The following is a 20812-nucleotide window of genomic DNA, read 5'->3' on the forward strand; positions in this document are numbered from 1 at the left end:
CAGGTACAGCGGAAAACTAGCAGCAAAATGGTGAACGTGAAAGAAACTTGGGAAAACTGACAAAAGTTGTGAGGAAAGGGGTAGTGGATACTGCCTTATCCTGGTGTCTTAGGAAATGTGTGAGGGAGGTACAAGCTCACCTGTGAAGACAGGTTCTCTGCCTCCTGGCTTACTGATGCTTACTTTGGCTCCCTGTCAGGTCTGGCTTTCTCTGGAATGGCTACTGGCCCTCAATCCCTTTTGAAGTAGAACTCCCTTCTACATGCAGATCAGTTTAGGTCCTTAGCAGAGATTCCCCTCTTTCTGATTGTACACAACAACATGGAGTTTAAATTGTACCATGGGAACAGATTTCCATTGGTTTGGGAGTGGAAGAAGAGATTTCCAGTCTTAGACAAGAAAAAGTCTTGTGAGTTTATTGCCTGCTTTGTATGTTTATTTAAAACAATTACCAAGAAAATATGATAATCTGAAAAACATTTTGTTTATAATCTTATATATGCTGACAGGAAAAAAAGCCCCTGACCCTGAGGCCGAGCTTTATAAAGGGATTTAGTCATTGCAATACCAAAATCAGTGTTTAGAAGCCAAACTTGCATTAAAGGTGGATGGGATTTAGACTGTGAAGTTCCTAAAGTCCTTTTGAAAATGAGTTTAGGCTCCTAAATCAGTTAGGCACTGCAGCAGTGAGCACAGCAATGCCTAATACCTTTAAAACTCTAGGTCTGAGCTGACCCTGGAGTTCTGGGCAGTTGTAAATTTATGGTATCTCTTAGGATTTGACTCATAACTGGGATGATACCTTATCAGCCATCTTTTCTGTGTTCATCATGTCTTCTACACTCCTCAGAGCAGCTGTTTGAAGACAGTCAGCGTGAAAGTCATTATTCTTTGGTTTCATACAAAAGCAGAAATGTTTTTGCAGCAATCACCTATTTGCACAAACAGACTAAAATGATCTCTGAAGTCTCTTGCACCTGTGCCTTCTATTCTGAGCACTGATAATTAACAGTCTGGGCAGTCCACAAAGATTCTTCACAAGGTTTAGCTTGGATTCTTCACTCAGTGGGAGTTCATGTGGACACAACTCTGGCTGTGAAGAGGACTTTGTAAGATTCTTTAATGTCTCCTTTTAAGGTCAACACAGCTGCCACCATCAAAGGATGATCCGGCTATAAACAAAGAAGGAGCAGTCACCTTTATGTGGCACCTAAACCCAAAAGTCTCATCAGATTTTGTGAATTATGCCTTTTAATAGTCTGAAGTCATCAGATGCACCAGTTAGGGTTATAAAGAATCTTTCTGAATATACTAGCCTAGTGTAAGCTGTGGCTAACAGGGTATTCCTTCCCTATGGGGGCAGGAACAGCATCCTTAGGTTCCAGCTGTGACAATGAGCTGGGCATGTCTGTGACGCAGTGGGCAATGCTGTAGGTCTGGGAAGGAAATGGAAATCCTTTTCTCTGAGTTGTGTAAGAGCCAGCTCTGGTCACCAGGAAGCTCTGGGTCTATCTCAGGGCCTTATACCATGACCTGTAGTACCATTTGCAAAGAATGACTGCAGCTTTCTAATTTTGGAAGATGCCAGTCATACTGCCACCTCCCACAGTGATTGCTGCAGAGAGAGAGAGAGAGAGAGACCAAGAAAAGGAATAAACGTCACATGAAGATGAGGCCTGGAGGAAAATCTTAGCATGTAGAAACAGTGTCTTGAACATCTCCCACAGCTCTGTACACGGAACCAAGACACACACAGAGGGTCACAAAGCAAGCACAAATTAAACAGTGAACACCACAAGAATTAACAAGCTTTGTTTTTATGTTGGCTATACAGAAAAAACCTGCTAACTCTAAAGATAATTAAGTACTCTGGCACAGATTATCTAGGAAGGCTGTGCAGTCTCTGTCATGGGAGGATTTTAAGCATGGGTTGGACAAACTCCTGTCAGTGAGGGTTGAGATATGCTTGGTCCTGCTCCAGAATAGGGGAGGGGGATGACAAGGTGGCTTCTTGAAGTCCCTTTCAGTCCTGTATTTCTATGATTCCAAAAAGGCGATAGGAATCCAAGGCTACCTACCACAGCTTGGATATTGCACCATTGTGTGTTTAAATATGTTTGTACTTTCACAAGATTGGGGTAACAGAAAATCTTTTCTTTGTTGAAGTCCACTGTGAGAGATCTTATCAAATGACCCCCCTCTGAGCAATCTGATTTGAAGTAGTGACTTTAATACTAATAAACGCTTGGCTGAAAGGTGTTATATAAGTCCACAGTTCTCAATGGCTCATACAAGGTATGCATGAATATGCCTTTCAGTCTCATCTCATAGATGGAACAACTGAGTTCTGTAGCAAGCTTCTAAGCTGTAACAGCTAGTCCTTGACTTCTGTCTTCTAACTACTAGACTACACCCTTTGTTCTATTTTCATTCAAATCAGGCACTAAATTCAGCAGGTCTATTATTATAACTTCTGTCCAAAGCAGGCGGCACTGATGATGACTGAACCTCTTGCTTAAGAGCTGATGCTAAAAGCAAGCGGGAATGTGCTCTGTACCCTGCAGTCTACAGTAATTTCAACAATACACTTTGGAATTGTTAACATACATCAAAGTCAGCAGGTGGCTCCCAAGAAACACTGATGCTTTTTATTTGACCACGATCAACTGTTCCTTTAACAGGCTCAATGGTAAATCCCTTCTGCTGCAGGAGTGGTAAGCAATCCAAACTGAACTCTACATTCTGCAGCAAAGATAAACACAGTTAGTGGAATAGAACACATGCTTTTAATTACAGTCAGCTCACCTTCGGGGTACAAAAGACTTTTGCTTATAGTCTGCATCACCCAATCTGTGCAACTGTCTCTCCTACCTGCCAAACCTCTTGTGCTTTTGCTCCTGAGAAATGAAAACAAGCAATTAATTTAATGTGCTTGGTTTTCATGAAACACATTGGCTAAAAGTAGAATGTCAAAGGATTTTTCATGAAATTAAACTGTTTTCACCATTCAAGAAGCAAACACCAAACCCTGCAGCCCAGCATAACTTCACAGGGTTGTTTTTGTAAACAGTTGGCCCATAGCTGTTTGTTACTAACTTGAAAGCTGCTTATTTGGTTCCATATTTGTATTTTTATTATGTATTTTATTATGTATTTTGGGGAGAAATGTATTCAGCTAATTAATTCTGTTATCCTCTTCTAATATCTTTCTGCTAGTTCATTGTTTCTCCCTGAAAAATAACCCTCTATCTTATTAAACAAAAATGCTTTTATAATATGGTACCAGGCATGATGGAGATCGTGACACTCATTTAATGTGAGATCTCTGCTGGCTCTGGATTCTTGATAAGAGCAGCTGGGGGCTATTTACAAGCACTGATTCAATTCCTGAGATGAGGTGCATATAAAAGTGTATTTTTCAATCTGTTTACCTTCTTCGATGCAAACTGAGCTGTCCGTATGGCCCCTATTTTCAGCTCCCTTACTGCTGGAGTCCCAGAGGTCTCTGCCTGGGTGTACTCCAGGCTCAGGAGAATGGACTTTGTTGGTTCGTCCAGCTCTAAATAGAAACAGATCAAGTTACCTTTGGAAAACCCAGTGAATGTTGGACCCAAGTAAGGCATAAGTGACTTATTGATCAGTTGGTCTAAGGTAGTGTAAATTACATCAGAAGGCACCAACAGGGAGGAGAGTAGTAGAAAAGCCCACCAAGAAAAGAGTATGAACAGTCCATATCACACTTTGATTTAAAGACCAATGGGTTGGAAAGAAAAATTAGTTTAAAGAAAAGTAAGAGCTGGTTAATTTGTATCATCTTGTATGTTCCTTTTTCTGTTGCATCCTTTTATCTAGGTCCATTAGCATGTATTACACTCACTTGTATTCCTCTGCATCTTTAAATGGGTGTACTTTACGTATTTCCTCTGAATTTAAGCCTCTGTCTTACATTTAATCTTTCTGTTTAGTTTCTGTATTAGCTGCTCCTGTGGTCTTTGTCTCTTACCTTGTGAATCATGCAGTTAGAGCAATGCTGTGTGTGCACATACTTGAGACTCTTGTAAGCATGTTAAAGTAAACCTTCACTTGCAAGTTACAGAAATTAATATAAAATACATTTCTGTGCTGTATTGTTAGTTTAGCTTTTTTTTCCACTTACTAAACTGAAAAACTCTCTGGCCTGCCTGAAGTAAAGCCTGCCAATCATGTGTATATGAACTTCTACTGCATCAGATTTAGAGAATTCTTCTCCTGATAACAAGTTTTTCTCCTATTTTTATATTGAGAGTCAAACTCCTTCCATGATGTTCTGTCATTCTTTGGCATTTGACTCTGGTACCTACATGGCGGAGGTGCTACTTCATGAATTTATTTTAGTACAGAGACAGACAAATCTATGTCAGTATCACTTGCCCACTTTAGAACAAAAATAGAAGAGGCCTGGCTTTTTACCTCCTTTCACTGCTTCTTCAGAAATGGGTGTTGTTACAGCCAAAGACTCTATGGGCACATCCAGGGGATCCCCACCTTCCACAAACATCATGTGATTTCTTGCAGCACCCTTCAGCCAGATCACACGAGGTATTTCCTAGGTAAAACAAGTGTTTTACAGCTGGAGATTACAACCCAGGTCTTGATGTAATAGTAATCTCTGTACAACATACCAGCTGATTAGAAACAAGCATATAGTATGTTTCAGTTGTTAGCAGGCATATTGGTAACTGCCTTTAGTCTGTCCTTCATCTATGCAATTATAACCCATGACACACGAGAGCTTTGTGGTCTTAACTCTGTAATCAACTGCTAACTTGTTGGGAGATGTGAATTTTACTCAGTCATTCATTGTGTGGCAGTGTCTCTGTGGTAATGATGCAAGCCATTCATCCTACACCTCCAGATAGGCAAAATTTACTTGACCTCAGAGGGGTAGCCATATTAATTTGTATCTTCACAAAACAAAGCAAGCAGTCCTGTAGCACCTTAAAGAGTAACACATTTATTAGGTAATGAGCTTTCGTGGGTAAGACCCACTTCATAAGTAAACTTCATTTATAAATATGATTCATTGGGCCTTACCCACGAAAGCTCATTACCTAATAAATAAATTTGTTAGTCTTAAGGTGCTACAGAACTGCTTGCTTTGTTTTGTGAAAACTTACTTGGTATCAAATAAGATCAGTCCAAAACATGTAAACCTGGGGCTAGTTTCAGGCACACATCCCCAAGTTTTCTGGCTTTAGTCCTACCTGAAAAGCTGGGAATGCAAAATCTGCTGTACAAGTAGCAGCCACTGCGTGGCAGTACTTGCTAACAGTTGACTAGCTTCTCCTGGAAGTATAGGAATATCCCGTGATGTTGCCCATCTGTGCATTCTGATTCTAGCTTCTGTTTAAACCTGTTCCACAGATGGGCCATCCTTCCTCATGCAGAAGGACGGCAGAGCAGCTTCACAGTAGCCAGAGCAGCCTCTGTTTGGGAAGGACTTTTGGGGTCTGAGCTCTGCAGGAATAGACCCACTATCTCAGTCCCTTCATTAGATCTTTCTACACTAAGAGCCTATGTGACTTGTGCTCAAATTCATAAGACTATATGCTGGCTCCCAACAATTTGCCCAGGAGTGAAGTGGGACTATGTTGGGAGAAGAGGGGTCATATTCCAAGTCACTTTTGTTGAGAATTAATAATGAAATACAATTATTTCCACTTCTGGTAGCATCCCAATAACCATGCTGATAAATTCAGTGAGAGTCATATGGCAGCCTTCAAGCTAATGATCCAAATACCCTGAGATTACCCTACCTTGCCAAAGAGCACAACCTTGAGGCAGTCAGAATAGTACAAACTTTCATGGTCTGGACTGAACGTAACAGTGAAATCCTGACTCTTCCCAGGTTCAATTACACCCTCTACTGGAGATATGCTGAACACACTTAAACCGCTGTAGTTTTGTGTACCTGGAAGAGCAAAAAACAGAAATACAAGAACGACCGAGTGATCTGGTCTACCTCTCATTTTGTATTTCAGTCTCACTTCCTTTTTGTTCCAGTGGTAAATGAGTAAAATCACCAGAGCATGTTTATGGAGCAAAGCTGGAAATGTGACTATTAGGTTAGCTGGAACCACCTATGAAGTTTTTAAAAATACCCATTCCCCACCTGGAGGAACTGGAGAATCACAATTAAAACCATTCTTAATTTCTAGTATTAATTATAAATAGATTGATCTTGTTTTGTGATGGGTAATATGCTGAATGAATTTAACCAGATTTCAACAAGAGTCTTCTTACGTAGGAATGTTCTCTCATGCTATGTAAACTTGCACCAGCCAGGAATTAATAGTCAGCACATTTCCTTTTCATGAAGCAAACACTATCCTTAGTTAAAATCTTGTGACCTGCCCCACTGCTACAAGGTTTCAATACATTTGAATGGACCAACCACAAGGCAGAATTTGGCTCCTATTATGCATTTTATTAGTGAGATGAAAAACTGTTTACCAATAAAATCTGTCCGTCCTGTGGGAGATGTGATGAAGAATGGAAGTCTCTTCTGCTCTTTGTCCCTTGTTAGTGAAAGTGATGCTAGCATCATGGAGTATCTCAGGGGCAGAGTGGAAGTGTTCTGTATCTGAAGGGAGTCATTGATACAACAGCATTTTAATTGGGAAGCTGATTTTAAACCCTGTAGCATGTGTACTGTGCAAATGGACTCATGTTATTTTTACTGCATGCCCAGATACTGTACGTGGCTCATATGGTTTACTGTTATCCACAATACATTCTTCCTGCCAAACAAAATCGGACTTTTACCACTCTTAGAACTCATCTGCAGAAAATACACCTCAGGTGCTTCCCATCAAAGCTTGGTTATGTCTCCACCATGAAAGATTTTATAGACAGTTTGCATCTGCCTTTGGCCTGTTGGTCGGATTTGGGATTAGCAGTGTGAAAACTGACAGCAGACGAACAGATCGAATAACTGTTCTCCAGCCACCCTGACAGACCCTAACTGGGCAAGTCCCCCTCGTATCCCACAGCACGCAGATGCAGAAGGCAGGCACAATCAGGGTGGCTCACATGGGAGCATCTGGGAGGGAATGACAAGCAACTCTATGGGTGATGCTTGGGGGGCCATTTCTGGCCTCACCCTTCTGTACACTGGACAGAAGCAGGAAGAACAACATTCAAGGGGTGCTTTTTAAATGTGCAGTGTGACCCTCATTCCACCCTAGTGCCTCCATAGGCAGAATTCCCACAAGCAGTGCAGAGTCAGCTCACAACTTCTGCCGGAGAGAAGTACCATTAATTCTCAAATTCTAATGAATGAACTGAACTACCAGTTTGTCCTGCGAGATGATCACAAGCTTAAAAACTAAAATGTTTAATGAAGCAACTTACTCCTCAGCTTAACTTCCTGTCGGTGGACTCTCACCAAATAGGAATAGTACTGACCCACCACTAATCAAGTCTTTCAGCTCCACATAAGAAGTCAGAATTTACCTTGAACGTGGAAGTGATCTTCTCTTTGGCTATGACATATCCCATATTGAGCACTTGTCCTTCCACAGAACAAGCAATTGACGGAGCCACCCCCTGGCCAATAATACTGAGGGTCAGGGTGGCTTTTTTGCTTCTGATATCCAGAGTTTCAAAGAACTGCAAAGAAGGATGTAACAAACATTCGGTTTAGAATTTCAGGGAACACTACAAATACTACCTGCTGTGCATAGGCACCTGGCAGTGGGGATGGACCAGGACTGCCTTAGTCCTAGCTCCTTACAATCACATCCCAGGTTCTTTGTGGAAGCATCCACAGAGAGGATAGTTCCAGGGCTCAGGGGCCATTGGATCGCTTGTCCGTGGCCATGTCCACTGACCATGGCATTCTGCCTGTGCTGGGGTTAGGGAAGGGGTTGGGGCTCGATTTACCACGTGTGTGTCTGGGCTCTGCTCCTAACTTCCTATGAAATCAGTGGTAGTTAGGAGGCTAAATAGAAATTTGGAGCCTAGCTCTTCCTAAGCAGGCAACCCTGGATCTATAATTCTCCCTCCCAGGTAGAATGATCTTATTGTAACCAGTGTACTAGAGAACACAGCACATGTGACTGCCCATTACTAGAACAATGTTAAACTGCTGTATGCTCTATTAAGGGTCAGATTCCTGCACGCATTCCCAGTAGGCATGGGAGAGCTCACTGCCTGTGTCTTTAGGCTTCACTGCTGTGCCCTTGGCTGTTCAGTAACTGGCTTTTTTCTCTACATCAGAAGTGGCTGCAGTTCATAGACACTGTCTCCAGAGTCTGGAAAACATTCTAAGATACTTTGCTTGGAAAAACACTCCATTATAGAATATAATTCTCCATGTAAAAAAGCTAAAACCAGGTCTTACCCAGTCAAGTGTGTCTCAGAACTCCTTCAGCATGAACATTCATTAGTTATGCACCGGTATTGCCATTATTTTAAAAGTATCTTTTGGGACAAGTCTCATTGTACTCTTAAATGCTTCAGATTGCTTATTATCATTCACGTGTGTTTCAGTGTGTAAAATATATTTATATATATAAAAATATTTACTCACCAATTTACTCTCACTTGGGCAAAAAGAAATGACAAGAAACTGGTTTTCCCCTGGCTCAAGAGTGCCAATGGGATTGACCAATAGGAAGGGCCCATTGGGGTTCAGGATGGAGAATCCAAGCTGAAATATTGTAACTCAAGGAAATGAAAGTTTGTAGCTGACAAGCTGAGGGTACAAAAGCAGATTTAAAGACAATTCAAACCAGCCTGTTGTCTATTAGATTTTTTTAGGGTTCATGAGATAGACCAAAGAAAGTAAAAACCAATCCAATTCTTTGCCCTAAACTCAAACATCTGAAACAGGGATTTTCAGTTAGAAGATCTTGCACTTACGTCCCTGCAGCGTTGTCCCTGGGTTTTGCTTGGGATGGGAAGCAGACAATTTAAACCAGAATGAGAGATGCTGTTGTCTCAGATTTTTCTGGCCCTGTTTAGACTTGGCAGTACAGGAAGCCTAGAGAACAGCCTTTACTAATAAGATTTCCAGAAGCTGGGAAAAGTGTTGAGCAAAGACTTAGCTTTTGGCTGTCTGTGCTGTGTGTGTCATGTTGGTGCTGGAGCTGGCTGCATTGCTAATAGCTTTTGCTCTTTTAGAAAGGGCTGATGCACGAGAACCCTCTAAAGGTTGTCTTTTAAACGCAGATTTGCCATCATTCAAATGCACAGTGAATATTTTACAAAGCAGTTTAGATTGGAAGGGCTCTTCCAAAATTCATTTCTTCTAGCCCTACAAAACAGATTTTACAGTCTATCTAGCTGTGAAAGATAGATACTACACTGTCTCCACTAATGGTGCTTTTAAAATGTTGACCAATTTGTGTTGAAACAGGGCCACAGTCAACAGTGGCTGAAAAGTAGGTTGTGAGGAATAAACACTCAATTTAAGGATACTGGTAGCTTCTCCTCGGAGATATTCTGTACTGTAATTTGTTTGATTAGTCTGTGGCCTAAAATGCATAAGAACAACACTTTAAGAAACTTCACAATCAACCAGTAAGACCGCTAAATTGGACACTCCAGTCTCTAGCTCCAGTGCTGCTGCTGACATATCTTTAGTTACAGCGTCTAAATATTCATTGCACTGCAGTCTGAGACAGAATGGCCAGGAAACAAAACCACCAATGTTAACCCCAAGAATGAGCTAGCAAAAAGTTCTGAAATTATCGACAGACTGATCCATACTTTCAAAACAGAAAGCAACATATGAGACACTTCTGGTCTCTTAAGCGAGGTCAGATACTTCTCAGTTGGCTGTTAGAAAGCACTTACAAGGTATGAAATTTCTCATTCTGTATCAACTGTGCTTTTTACCTTAACCATCTTTTAACTTTTTTAACCACATCTGTAAATCAAATTTTACAGCCAGCCTGGTTGTGATGAAGGTTGCAGGTATTAGAAGGCTGTCATGCAGAGGCTATACCTGTCAGTGACCGCATTGTGTTCTCCAAACACTATTTGGCAAGGAAATTATACCCAGGAGAGAACTTTGCACTGTACATATTGCAGTCCATTTTACTAGCAACAATTGCTGAGAGTAGTTCATTTCACTGCATCAGACCTCCTTGCATGACTGTACATATGAGAGCTACATTTCACTCCCACTCTTCTCTCTGCTAAATGTTCACTCCATTTCTGGGGCTAGCGTACAGTGAAAGTGCACAGATATAGGTGGTTTCCATTAGGGCTACTAACCACATCTGTGAGCATCAAATAGGCTCTTAAGCACTCTAAGTTGACTATCTGGGCTCCTAATGACCCATTTCTGTGCCTACATGTGGCCTAATTTAGGCACGTGGGTATCAAGACTGATCCTACTCTGCGTAAGAAAATCAAAACAAAGCTATATTTAAAAGAAATTAAAGTCAGGCAGAAAACCCTCAAATTCTAGCTTCGTACCTATGGCGACCTCTCCAAAGTTGATGATGTTTTTTCCATTATTTGAAGTGACCACAACAGATGGTGCTACAGCAGGACAGTGCAGTTCTAGGTACAAGGTGTTATGAGGACTGTGGAGATGGAAAAATGTTTGTTATTAGATCATAAAATCTGGTATCTGAAATCTGCTCTTACACTTTGCAGGAGAGGAAATACGTTATGCCAAAGTTAGAAAGAGAATGTGTAATTCTTGCTGCTTTTCTTGCTTCTGCATAGAAGAATCTGACACAGTAAATATCCTCTAAGGTTTTTTGCTGGTATATGTTCAGAGTAATTCCACTGATTTATGGAGCAATTAACATCAGAATTTGACCTTTTGTCAAAAAAACAAGTGAATACTTTTTCAACATTCCCCATAAATTGCATTAATCTGGTTTTATACTGCTCATTTATGCCATACCTGTACTTCAGATTTTCAGACCCTTTCTTTTCATCAATATCTCCACTTGCAACACAGCAAGGTATGATGTATCTTTCAAACTTTGCTGCGAAATTCCTAGTCAGGGAATACTGAGCTGCAATATATTCTTCAGAGCTAGAGAATCCAAGAATACAGTCTTAATAAGAAGATAACAAAAATAAAGTAGTAACACAGCCCCCTAGTATTAATGCCAGCAAGCAGAACGTTACACTGCAGACCTGAGCTACTGTTTGTATTTGTCAGCTATTAATCCTTATTTGTTTAAAAGTGGACTTTAGCAGTAAAGATGTGTGCTCATTTGTTTCACAGCAATGGATCTGCTCAGCAGTAGATGTTGAGTAAGTAGTTTGCTTTTCTCCTTACGTTCTGGGGAACAAAAATTAGAAACTAACTCAGATACTTATTGTCACAGTAGAGAAGGCAAAACACTTCTGAGTGAGATTCTCCCAGACTTGATTTTTCTAGTGAAAATCCATTTTGCAAACATTCACTCTGCTTCTTTTCCATATTCCAGTAACATTCATAATTATACATTTCTATTACAGAGTATGTCTGGCAATGCCTCAGAATTTTCATACATGCATTTCCTTTGTAATGACAGTTTACGTAAATGATTCATGATTAAAAATACAGCTGTATTTTATGCTGATACTTAATGAATTGTATTCTTGTCTAACCCTGAAGGCCCAGTTTAGCAAAGCGCTTGAGCATAAGCCTAACTTTGATATACGAGTGGTCCTATTGACATCAGTGGGACTTCTTAAATACTTGGGACTGTTCTTCTGTAATTAATGTTAAGTATGTGCTTCAATGTCCTCAGGCACTGGACTTTATTATAGGATAATGTAAATCTAAGTAAATTGGAAAGTACCACATGAAATAAATGTTAATTCTGTTAGCTGACATGCATGCTGCAAAATGACAAAGTGGAAGTTACATTTAAAAGAAAGTATTGTTATGTTCCCTAGTGGATAAATTTCTTCCTATACTAGTGGTGGTCCTCTAGACTATGCCAGATTTAACTGTCAAATTAAGGCACCAGTGGGCAGTGTGCTAGCAGGGTGAATTTTACTCAAAACTAATTTATTAATTTATTTGACACTAATTTATTTGAAAGAGGTGCATTTTTCACTGTCAGTTTCTGTTGTTTAAAACATCTAAGTCAGCCTCCTGCCTGAAAAATAGGCTAACTGCCCTTTAAATTGGTATTGTGATTGGTTCAGCCTATTTATAGTACAGCAGTATTAAATGCTACATAGTATATTGTTTCAAGCCTGCAGCTCCGCTGTTTGATCTATAATATGGGATTTTCTCCATTGCAAGAGAGGCTATGCCAGTGTACATAAGAAACATTGCTAATTTTGGAAATAAATTTTGGAATAAAGAAAAGGCTAGATCTTCCCTAAAGTTAGATTGCTTGCTCACACAGTGAGACTGATAGATAAATGAAACCAAAATGGCAAATGGCATTTGTTCATCCCCCCACCACCCACCCTCCTGTAGTAGATGTTGCTACTGACTTACTTGGTTTTTATTTCTTCTGGTTTTGGTGGCTCAAAGCCACTGATAGCAGCTGCATGTTTAATACTTCTGACCCTTGAAGCAGCAAAACTTGGTTTCCTTCCATCTTTCTTCCCTGCCAGAGTTTCCTCTCTCCTTTTCTATAAATATAGTGTATTTTATATGTGTATATGTAAATATAACATGCACATGATACATTAAGACTGAGATTTGTTTTCAAAGCTGCCTAAGTAATTTGGACATCCTATTAAATCCTGTAGGTGACTACAGATTATTATTGATTATTCTGTGGAGATGCTCCAGTCAGGGATCATGGCTCCACTCTATGAGATGCTGGTGGAAACATACAGAAAAAAAGACCATCTCCGCTCCAGTGGTGACAGATGTAACCAAAACTAAAAGTTATAAGAGATACTATTATAATTAGAGCAATAAGCAATGGATACAGTATGCCAGCAGCCAGCTGGTGGTGTTCAAACAAAATGTAGTATTAAAAAGTAAAGTAATACTAGACAATGCAAGCTTAGAACCACTTCACTAAGCCTCAGAGGGCAAATCCTCTGCTGGAGTAAAGAAATGCAGCTCTATTGACTTGAATAGAATTATACTCATTTACACTAGCTGGGAATCTGACCCCATTTTCAAAAATCACTTAGGTGCAAGTCCCATTTCCAGAAGTCTGTTATAGGCACTTAAGAGCTCCTAAGGTGCTTACGGACCACAGTCCATTTTCAAAAGTCATTCAGGTGCTTTTGAAAATGTTCATTTATTTATATATCCCATCTGCTGGTTGTGTTAACTGTCATTTTGTACTGCTAACCTCTGATATAAGAGATGGGGCTTCGTTTATTGTATTCTGAATATCAAATAATTTTATACTAAAAAAAGTAGTGCTGTAGAAGTGAGCTTGATTTTCCTTTGAAAGTTGGCAGACTAATAGAGTGTATAGATTTTTAACTGTTCATACTTGCATTTCTAATTCATGAGTCTTCTTCAGTATCATCCTTTGTCTGTCTGCCCTGCACAGCATCTGAATGGCTTCTTCTTTGATTAGTTGCTCTGACAACACTGGTCTGAAGTATACTTGTATCAAGCATTTCTGGGGTAGAGAGATTGCACACAATGAATGATATTGGGCTGCAAATTTATATCACTGACAGAACTTGGCCCTTGCTTATTTGTAACTCATCCAAAATCAATAAATAGAAGCTGAGAGCTTGAGTTTGAGAACGTATTTTGACCCTGGATACCTTGGCTCCTTTTTGTAAGGGAGCTAGTGAATTCAAGAAAAGAGCTAACAGTAACAGTGTTTTTTTTAAAATCCATATTTTTCCAACAGTTTTAGATAACCACTGAAATTTCTACATTTAGCTGACTTTTGGCTAAATAAATCATGCTATAACACTCACACAAATATGTCCATGAGTAAAATTACTCGCATACTTATTACCAAGACTGAGCTCTAGATTTCCATTAAAATATTCTTTTAGGCGCCATTTACAAATATGAATTACTTATGGGAATGGTACAGTATATTTTGGGACTTCTATTACAAGGTACTAAATTTGTAAGGATAGAGATGATCATAGGATTTTATCTTTTTTATTCAAATGATTCACTTATTTGGAATGAATTTACCTTCCCTGGCAAAACTGTTCCAACAGAGGGCATAATTGTCACAGGAGACTCTTCTGGCACAAGGAATTCAAAGGAAGTGGGTCCAACCGGGGCAGTTTCTCCTTTGCCAAGCCTTGGGACAGCATGAGTGAAATGGTTGAGGCTCACATGTGAATTTATCACATATAGTGTTGCTGTAGATACATCGTTTAAAGCTGTTGCTGCAAACTTGACTAAGGAATGAGACAACTCAAGAGGTGGGTGGACTCCGACTGCTTTGCATGACAGCTTGAATTGTCTAAAAATAAGCACACCATAAATTGTCTCAGCACAAACAGAGGATCTTAAAGCTCCCAGAAACCTGGGGACCTGATTCTGCAGATCTTATTCAAGCAGAGTTCCTACTGATTGCAATGGCAATTTTGCCTAAGGATGAGGCAAATATGATATGTGATTTAAAATAAACAACTCCCTGGGGAAGCTCCACCTGAATTATTTCTCTGAGAACTTCTGAATAAAAATGCAGTGAGATCCAATTTGAAAGTCTGTGCCTTAAACCTTCCCTTATTACAGTTCCATTCCCTGGCATGGAGCAGCTTGAGGGGAAATATGTACATACACAATGAGCTTCAGTAATTCCAGCAAGAAAAAAGGATGAGGGGAAAGTTGCAGGTAAAACAGGAAAGTTGCAGGATTTAGATGGGTCAGGAGGAGAGTTAGCAAAAAGACAACAAATTAATTCAGTAAAGACTTAAACCTGGCAGGCAGGCACTTAGCACCTCTTGTAGAATGCAAAGCTTCTGCCTCTGCCAGTGTACAGACAGCTTAGACTCCAAAACGTACAGGGACTTAATGATCAGACTCCGATCCTGTTTCTAGAACTTCACCATTGATTCAGATTCTACCTTTAGCCATTTGTGTTTCCAGATTAACATACCTATTAATTTCTGACTTGCAGGTCAGCTCAAAAGTGTATTCCTTTGCCTTGTTGGCTTTGAAGATAATGTCCAGATTCAGGCTTTCCAGTGGGAGGAGAGTTCCAAATCCATCACTTGGTTGAATTTCTACAAACTTCAAAATGGCAAAAAGAAATCTTGTGCATTACTATGTAACAAAGAGTCAGTTCCAATGTTTCCTCTAATCTTTTCCACCCATGTGTGGAATAATTTCTGAGTGCACAGAAGCATGTGTAAATATGCACCACCAAGAGAAACAAAAAACCTAGCAATGGGCACTCTGCTAATCAGCTGACTGGCATCTGAATGTCTCCTGAGTGGCTGCACAAGTGTCAAGCTTGGAGGGAACACTGGTCAGGGCACCTGAGAAATTATGGACCAAGATACTCATCTGAGGAATAATGTTAGTGTCTGTGAGTGACCAGAATTCTGTGCAGACTTCTAGTTCTGGAATAATTTGAAGGGTTTCAATTTGAATTTGCGTTTCCTGCTGCACCTTATTTCTCATCTTGGAGAGCATGTGTCCATGCTGTGAAATTCTGTCACCTCAGATTTCAGTGGATCTGATATTTGAGAGAGGCTTTCTGGCTTTCAGGCTTATTAACCATGATAACCATCTTATTCTTATGTACTTACAGAGTTAGTCTCCTCATGCAAGATTGAATGAGATGCAAGAAAGTTGTCAGCTACCTTCCCTACCTTCCTAGGGAGGTGGGAGGATGAATGCTTATGAGGTGCTCAAATGATGAGGCCCATTAACTAGGTAGGCATGCATAGTTCTCAACACTTCTTCCAGAAGTGTACTTGTTTGATCAAGGAAGGAAGAATTTATCAGATTGCTAAAATAATGGATACATGTTTAAAAGCCGTATGAGTGGCTTGTACTGTTTATATGCTGCCATTAAAATAGATCACATGCCCATTCTTTCCGCATGAATTATTTTCAAAATAAATAAAAGAGTGCTGTATGAGTCAGGATCACAAGGAGTGTAAAATCTTCAGTCCTTTTGCTATAAATGACAGCTGAAGCTTTGGACCCAGCTGCGTATCTGAGAAATGAAACTGATGTAACTGCAACTGGTCCTGACATCTTATGTCAGCAACCTTATTTGTTTCACTGTCCGAAAAGTCTGGCAAAGGAGCTGTCTCCCAGGTTGCTAGGTTCTCCCTGGCATTTAATGAGGCTTCAGTGCATCTTGCTGTGCCCTGGGGGCTTCATTCAGTAGGCACCTTAGTTTGACCTGATGCCTGATGATGTTGATTTCCACAAAGGTCCCAGAAGTCTTAGCCGTCAGGACCCTGTGATCACCAGTGTTTGCTTTAGCTTACATGACCATTTAAAATTAAAATTCTACTCTTGTAAAGTTGGACAGCTTTCTTGCTAATCAGGGACTGATTTGTTGCATGCCCGCAGCGTACATGTTAGTTTGATCAGCAGCGCTGGTACTGTATCTGTCAAGTCAGCCTTAGCAGAGTTTAATATTTGAAGTGGATTTTCTGTTCTCAAGAGAGACCTCATGGAAAAGGCACTGCAGGGGTCTCGTGTCTGTTGGGTACCCCGTGTTGGATATGTGTGGTTAGCAAGTTTTTAAAGGATGAAACTTTTAATTGCTTGAATTGCCAGCATCATGAACTTATTTGGGATCTGAGTGTCAAGCTGGGTGCTCTCCTGTTCCAACATTGCCATCACTTTGGTATTAAGAATTTTACAGGGAAAACTGTACACTTACCAAGATCTGCATAATTGTGTTAGAATTCAACCAGGTTGTACAGTAATTTGAACTGAGCAGGTATTTTTGAGGCCAGAGTTTATCCTGGAGCATTTTTAATGTTGACAGAATTGCATACGCCATTAAGAACCCAGTCAGGCTCTTAGAGCCAATGTTCTCTATAAGCCGTGTGCTTCTTTTGCTGCCCAGGAGAGATTCAGGTTCTGTGCAGCTGATTAGCAGAATACCACGTCAGTAGCATGTGTTTCTATTGGTGGTTCATATCCACACATACTTCAATGAACATGACAAAATTTATTCTGCCCATGGATGGAAAACATTAGAGGGAACGTTGCTCAGAGCCCAGGTTGTTTGCAGAGCAGAAAGTCAGAAAAACATGATCTCTTTTAAACTGAGCAAATTTGATCTGGAATCACTGAGATATAATAACCAGGATGCCCACTCCATCAAAAGTCTTACAGATATCAAGTTATGTCAAGTTCTGCTCTACCCGCTAGGCCAGTACCCTGTCAAAAATTCATGACAGTAAGTCACAAGCTTTATTTGTTTCAACATTTCACAAGAATAAAATAAATTTAGTATATTTAAAATGGGGGCGCAGAGGGAGGGGAACCACGTACGTCAGGGAGTCCAACAAATCCAAACTCTTGTGGCAGGATGGATTTGTTTGTAAGAGTGATGGTTGTCTGAACAGCTTCATAGATAGTGCAGTAACCAAAATTCAGTTCAGCCGGGCTGATTTCCAAATCAGAGGTAGTAACAATTGCATGGACAGTAAATTCAATTGGCTTTGTCTGAAACAAAATTGAAAGAACTGGGTAAGAACTGCAGCTGGAGTGTTGGGCAAGAAGCAGTGTATATGAGTTAAATGAAAAGATTTCCCAAAAAGACACTGTGCATTAAGATATTCTACCCCTTGACATGAATTACCTTAAGTATCATGGTTCTGAACAATAAGCAATTGAAACTTGCCTATTTTAACTATACCTGCTAAGAGAGTCACTAGATATTCTGGAATGTAGTCACATCTGCATCTGTATCAAATACAGCCCTAAGATATATGTACACTTCTGCATCTGTATCAAATACAAGCCCTAAGATATATGTACACTTCTCAGAATAAAACTGTGTCCTATGATATCTAAAAACTGTCTACAACATAAAAACAAAACAAAAAAAGCCATCCAGTAGCACTTTAAAGACTAACAAAATAATTTATGAGGTGATGAGCTTTCGTGTGATAGACCCACTTCTTCAGATCATAGCCAGACCAGAACAAACTCAGTCTTGAGTCTGTTTTGGTATGGCTATGATCTGAAGAAGTGGGTCTGTCCCATGAAAGCTCATCACTTAATAAATTGTTTGTTAGTCTTTAAAGTGCTACTGGACTGCTTTTTTGTTTTGATAATATATAGACTAGCACGGCTATCTCTCTGTTACTGTCTACAACATAAGAATACCTCAGTGCATGCGTGAGCACCTTCATTAAGAATTAAAAGTCTAAGGTTTGTATTGAGGATGCTTGATAGAAAATAACTTTACACAACTCCCTAGTACACCATTTTGATAAACTTTTAATTAATTTAATCACAGACTTCCCTGAAAACACAGGTTCAAACTGAGATTTGGTATCACCAAATGCATCTTCACTCAAGTCAGTGGAATTGCACCTGCTGATATCAGGTGTGAATTTGGCCCAGAGAGTATCTAGTATCAGGACTAGAGCTATGCTCAGGGTCCTCAGTGATTCTGTGACCTTTACTCATGTGGAGTAGCTGACTTGAGAGTAGCCCTGTGGTGTTGGTATTCAATTAGATTGATGGAGAGAGGAAGGATGAATACTTCATCAGTTGTCCTACTTGTTTGATTTCAAAGGGGTGGTTCACTGAATAACTACCTCTCGTTGTCTGTAATTTTTCAGAACCTAGCCCTGAAGCAGCAAAGAATTAGTATGATTTTCTACACACCTTGTAATTCTAAGCTTCTTGGACTGTGATGACCCTGTTAAAATTTAAATTTTCTACTGCTTGCAACACACAATAGCACTTACCTTATCAGCAACCATTATTGTCATTGGAACTTCCAGAACTCTGGTTTCTGTGTCAAAATATTTTCCTGCATCTTCTGGGAGAGAGTGCCTGAAATAGAAACATGCATTTACTTAAGGACAACCAAACTATTCTCTAGCTAAGGAGGAATAATTGAGTTTTCAGTGCCTGTATTGTGAATCAGTCTAAGAAAACTGAATACAGTTAAAATACAAAAGGTATATTAATCCATCCTCTAATCCAGTAAAGCACTTGAATTCAAATAGACTACTCCACTCAGGTGCTTAAATATGTCTCTGGATTGAGGCCTAAATTAAAGTCTTTGTATGAATTTGACTATGACCGTGCTGGAGAAGAGTCTGGAGGGAGTTTTCAGTCAAAAAATACAATAACCTCTCTGCAAGAGACAGAAAATGCAATTGTATCAATGTAGAGTAGACTTGTCATAGATTTCATATAGGAAGAGCCTCCTGGACTATGCAGGTAGGTGCTGTCCAAGCTATACATCAGCTTTTATGAGCGTTATTAGCAATGTGGTTTTTACATTAATGGATCTGCTAGACTAAAGCCCAATTTTCTAGAAAGAGGCTCCTTTTAAAAATCCCAGTTTAGGAGCCTTTTGACATTACTAGTCAATGGGACTCCTTCTTGTAGAGAGGATTAGGTGCTTTTGAAAATGCCATCCCCATCGCCAGTGTGAACTGAGTGCCTAATTCTCTGAGGCCCCTTTGAAACTCCCAACTTTTAAGTTCATATTTAGGCATTTGAGTGGCCTGATTATCAAAAGTGATGAACGCCCATCAGCTCCCAATTTATTCAGAATTGTTCTAATACAAAACGTTAAATACTTCAAACTGTTGGACAGGCTATGATAACATGGGTAATATGTTTGAAACATGGGACACAACAGTGGTCTTCATGGCTTCTCGCTTGTTTGCATTTAGCTAGGATATATGGAGAAATCAAAACAGGCATCTTAGAACTAGCAAAATAACAGATCTTTCAGTCAGTCATGGGCCAGAACTACTGAGGCTGGTTCCAGAACCACAAATTCTCCAGACTTCTAAGGTGTGTGGATGTAGGAGTAATGGTCTGCTGGACTGGGAGCAGTTTATTCCAATTAATGAACAGTGTAAATGTTACTAGTCCAGGCTATTTCCTAGTGTTTTATTTCTGTTTAAGTCTTATGCCAGAATTGAAAAGCTGGACATGAAAAGGATCTAGTGGGCAAAGTGCATGAAATTCTCATTAGTGCTGAAGGGACTTTTGCCTGGCTTAATAAAGGAGCTGGTCATACAGCAGGCTTGTATTTAATGGCATTTAGCAGAAATGTGTTCTGTTTTTCCTCTAAGATCTTCATGATGGCCTCGTCATTTTCATCAAACCAGTCTTGGTGAACTCTCTCTTTCACTCCTAGTGTTGACTTGGCTGACTCTGACACCAGGGTTTTGAACTGGTCCCACTTTTGTGTTGGGTCTTCAGTCAGAGGTACATGGGACGTCAGCACTTTGTCAAGGCAGACTGCGAATATCTCACGATGACCAGTATGTTGCAGCTTCCTGATGTTGAAGGAGGTTCTGACAACCTGGAGCTTCTTGCGGTGCAGTGGTGTGATGTGCACCATAAGGACTGATCTGATGAGTCTATGATCAGTCCAGCACTCAGCTCCCCACATGGCTCTGGTGATCTTAATATCTTGAATGTCCCGCCTGCGACTGATGACATAGTCAATCAGGTGCCACTGTTTTGATCTCGGGTGCATCCATGAGGTCTTGTATTTATCAGCTTGCCCGAAGAGAGTGTTGGTAATTGTCAGGTCATTTTCTGCACACAAGCTCAGCAGAAGGCAGCCATTGGCATTCATGTTACCAACACCATGATGCCCCAGCACCTCTTTCCAGGTCCTACAGTCCTTGCCGACCCTGGTGTTGAAGTCACCCAACAGGAGAAGCTTGTCACTAGGAGGAGTTGCTTTCACAAGATGGTCAAGGTCCTCAGAGAAACTTTCTTTTG

General features: G+C 40.2%; 1 protein-coding gene across 1 annotated transcript in view; it reads right to left on the reverse strand.

Moving 5' to 3' along the window:
• Positions 1–427: 427 nt before the first annotated feature.
• The window catches only part of CFAP74 (cilia and flagella associated protein 74), a 96078-nt gene continuing 75693 nt past the window's right edge, over positions 428–20812 (reverse strand). Inside the window, exons 21-37 of the mRNA XM_074975592.1 lie at positions 18802–18889; positions 17372–17545; positions 15003–15136; positions 14087–14363; positions 13416–13547; positions 12452–12588; positions 10907–11041; positions 10468–10577; positions 9463–9518; positions 8573–8692; positions 7495–7650; positions 6493–6622; positions 5796–5950; positions 4450–4585; positions 3432–3559; positions 2608–2742; positions 428–1172 (exon numbers count right to left, since the gene is read on the reverse strand). Coding sequence (XP_074831693.1) covers positions 1074–1172; positions 2608–2742; positions 3432–3559; positions 4450–4585; positions 5796–5950; positions 6493–6622; positions 7495–7650; positions 8573–8692; positions 9463–9518; positions 10468–10577; positions 10907–11041; positions 12452–12588; positions 13416–13547; positions 14087–14363; positions 15003–15136; positions 17372–17545; positions 18802–18889 — 2302 coding nt within the window. The 3' untranslated portion in view covers positions 428–1073. The remainder of the gene's footprint in view (positions 1173–2607; positions 2743–3431; positions 3560–4449; positions 4586–5795; positions 5951–6492; positions 6623–7494; positions 7651–8572; positions 8693–9462; positions 9519–10467; positions 10578–10906; positions 11042–12451; positions 12589–13415; positions 13548–14086; positions 14364–15002; positions 15137–17371; positions 17546–18801; positions 18890–20812) is intronic.

The sequence above is a fragment of the Carettochelys insculpta genome, chromosome 23, assembly GCF_033958435.1.
Source record: "Carettochelys insculpta isolate YL-2023 chromosome 23, ASM3395843v1, whole genome shotgun sequence".
NCBI lineage: Eukaryota > Metazoa > Chordata > Testudines > Carettochelyidae > Carettochelys > Carettochelys insculpta.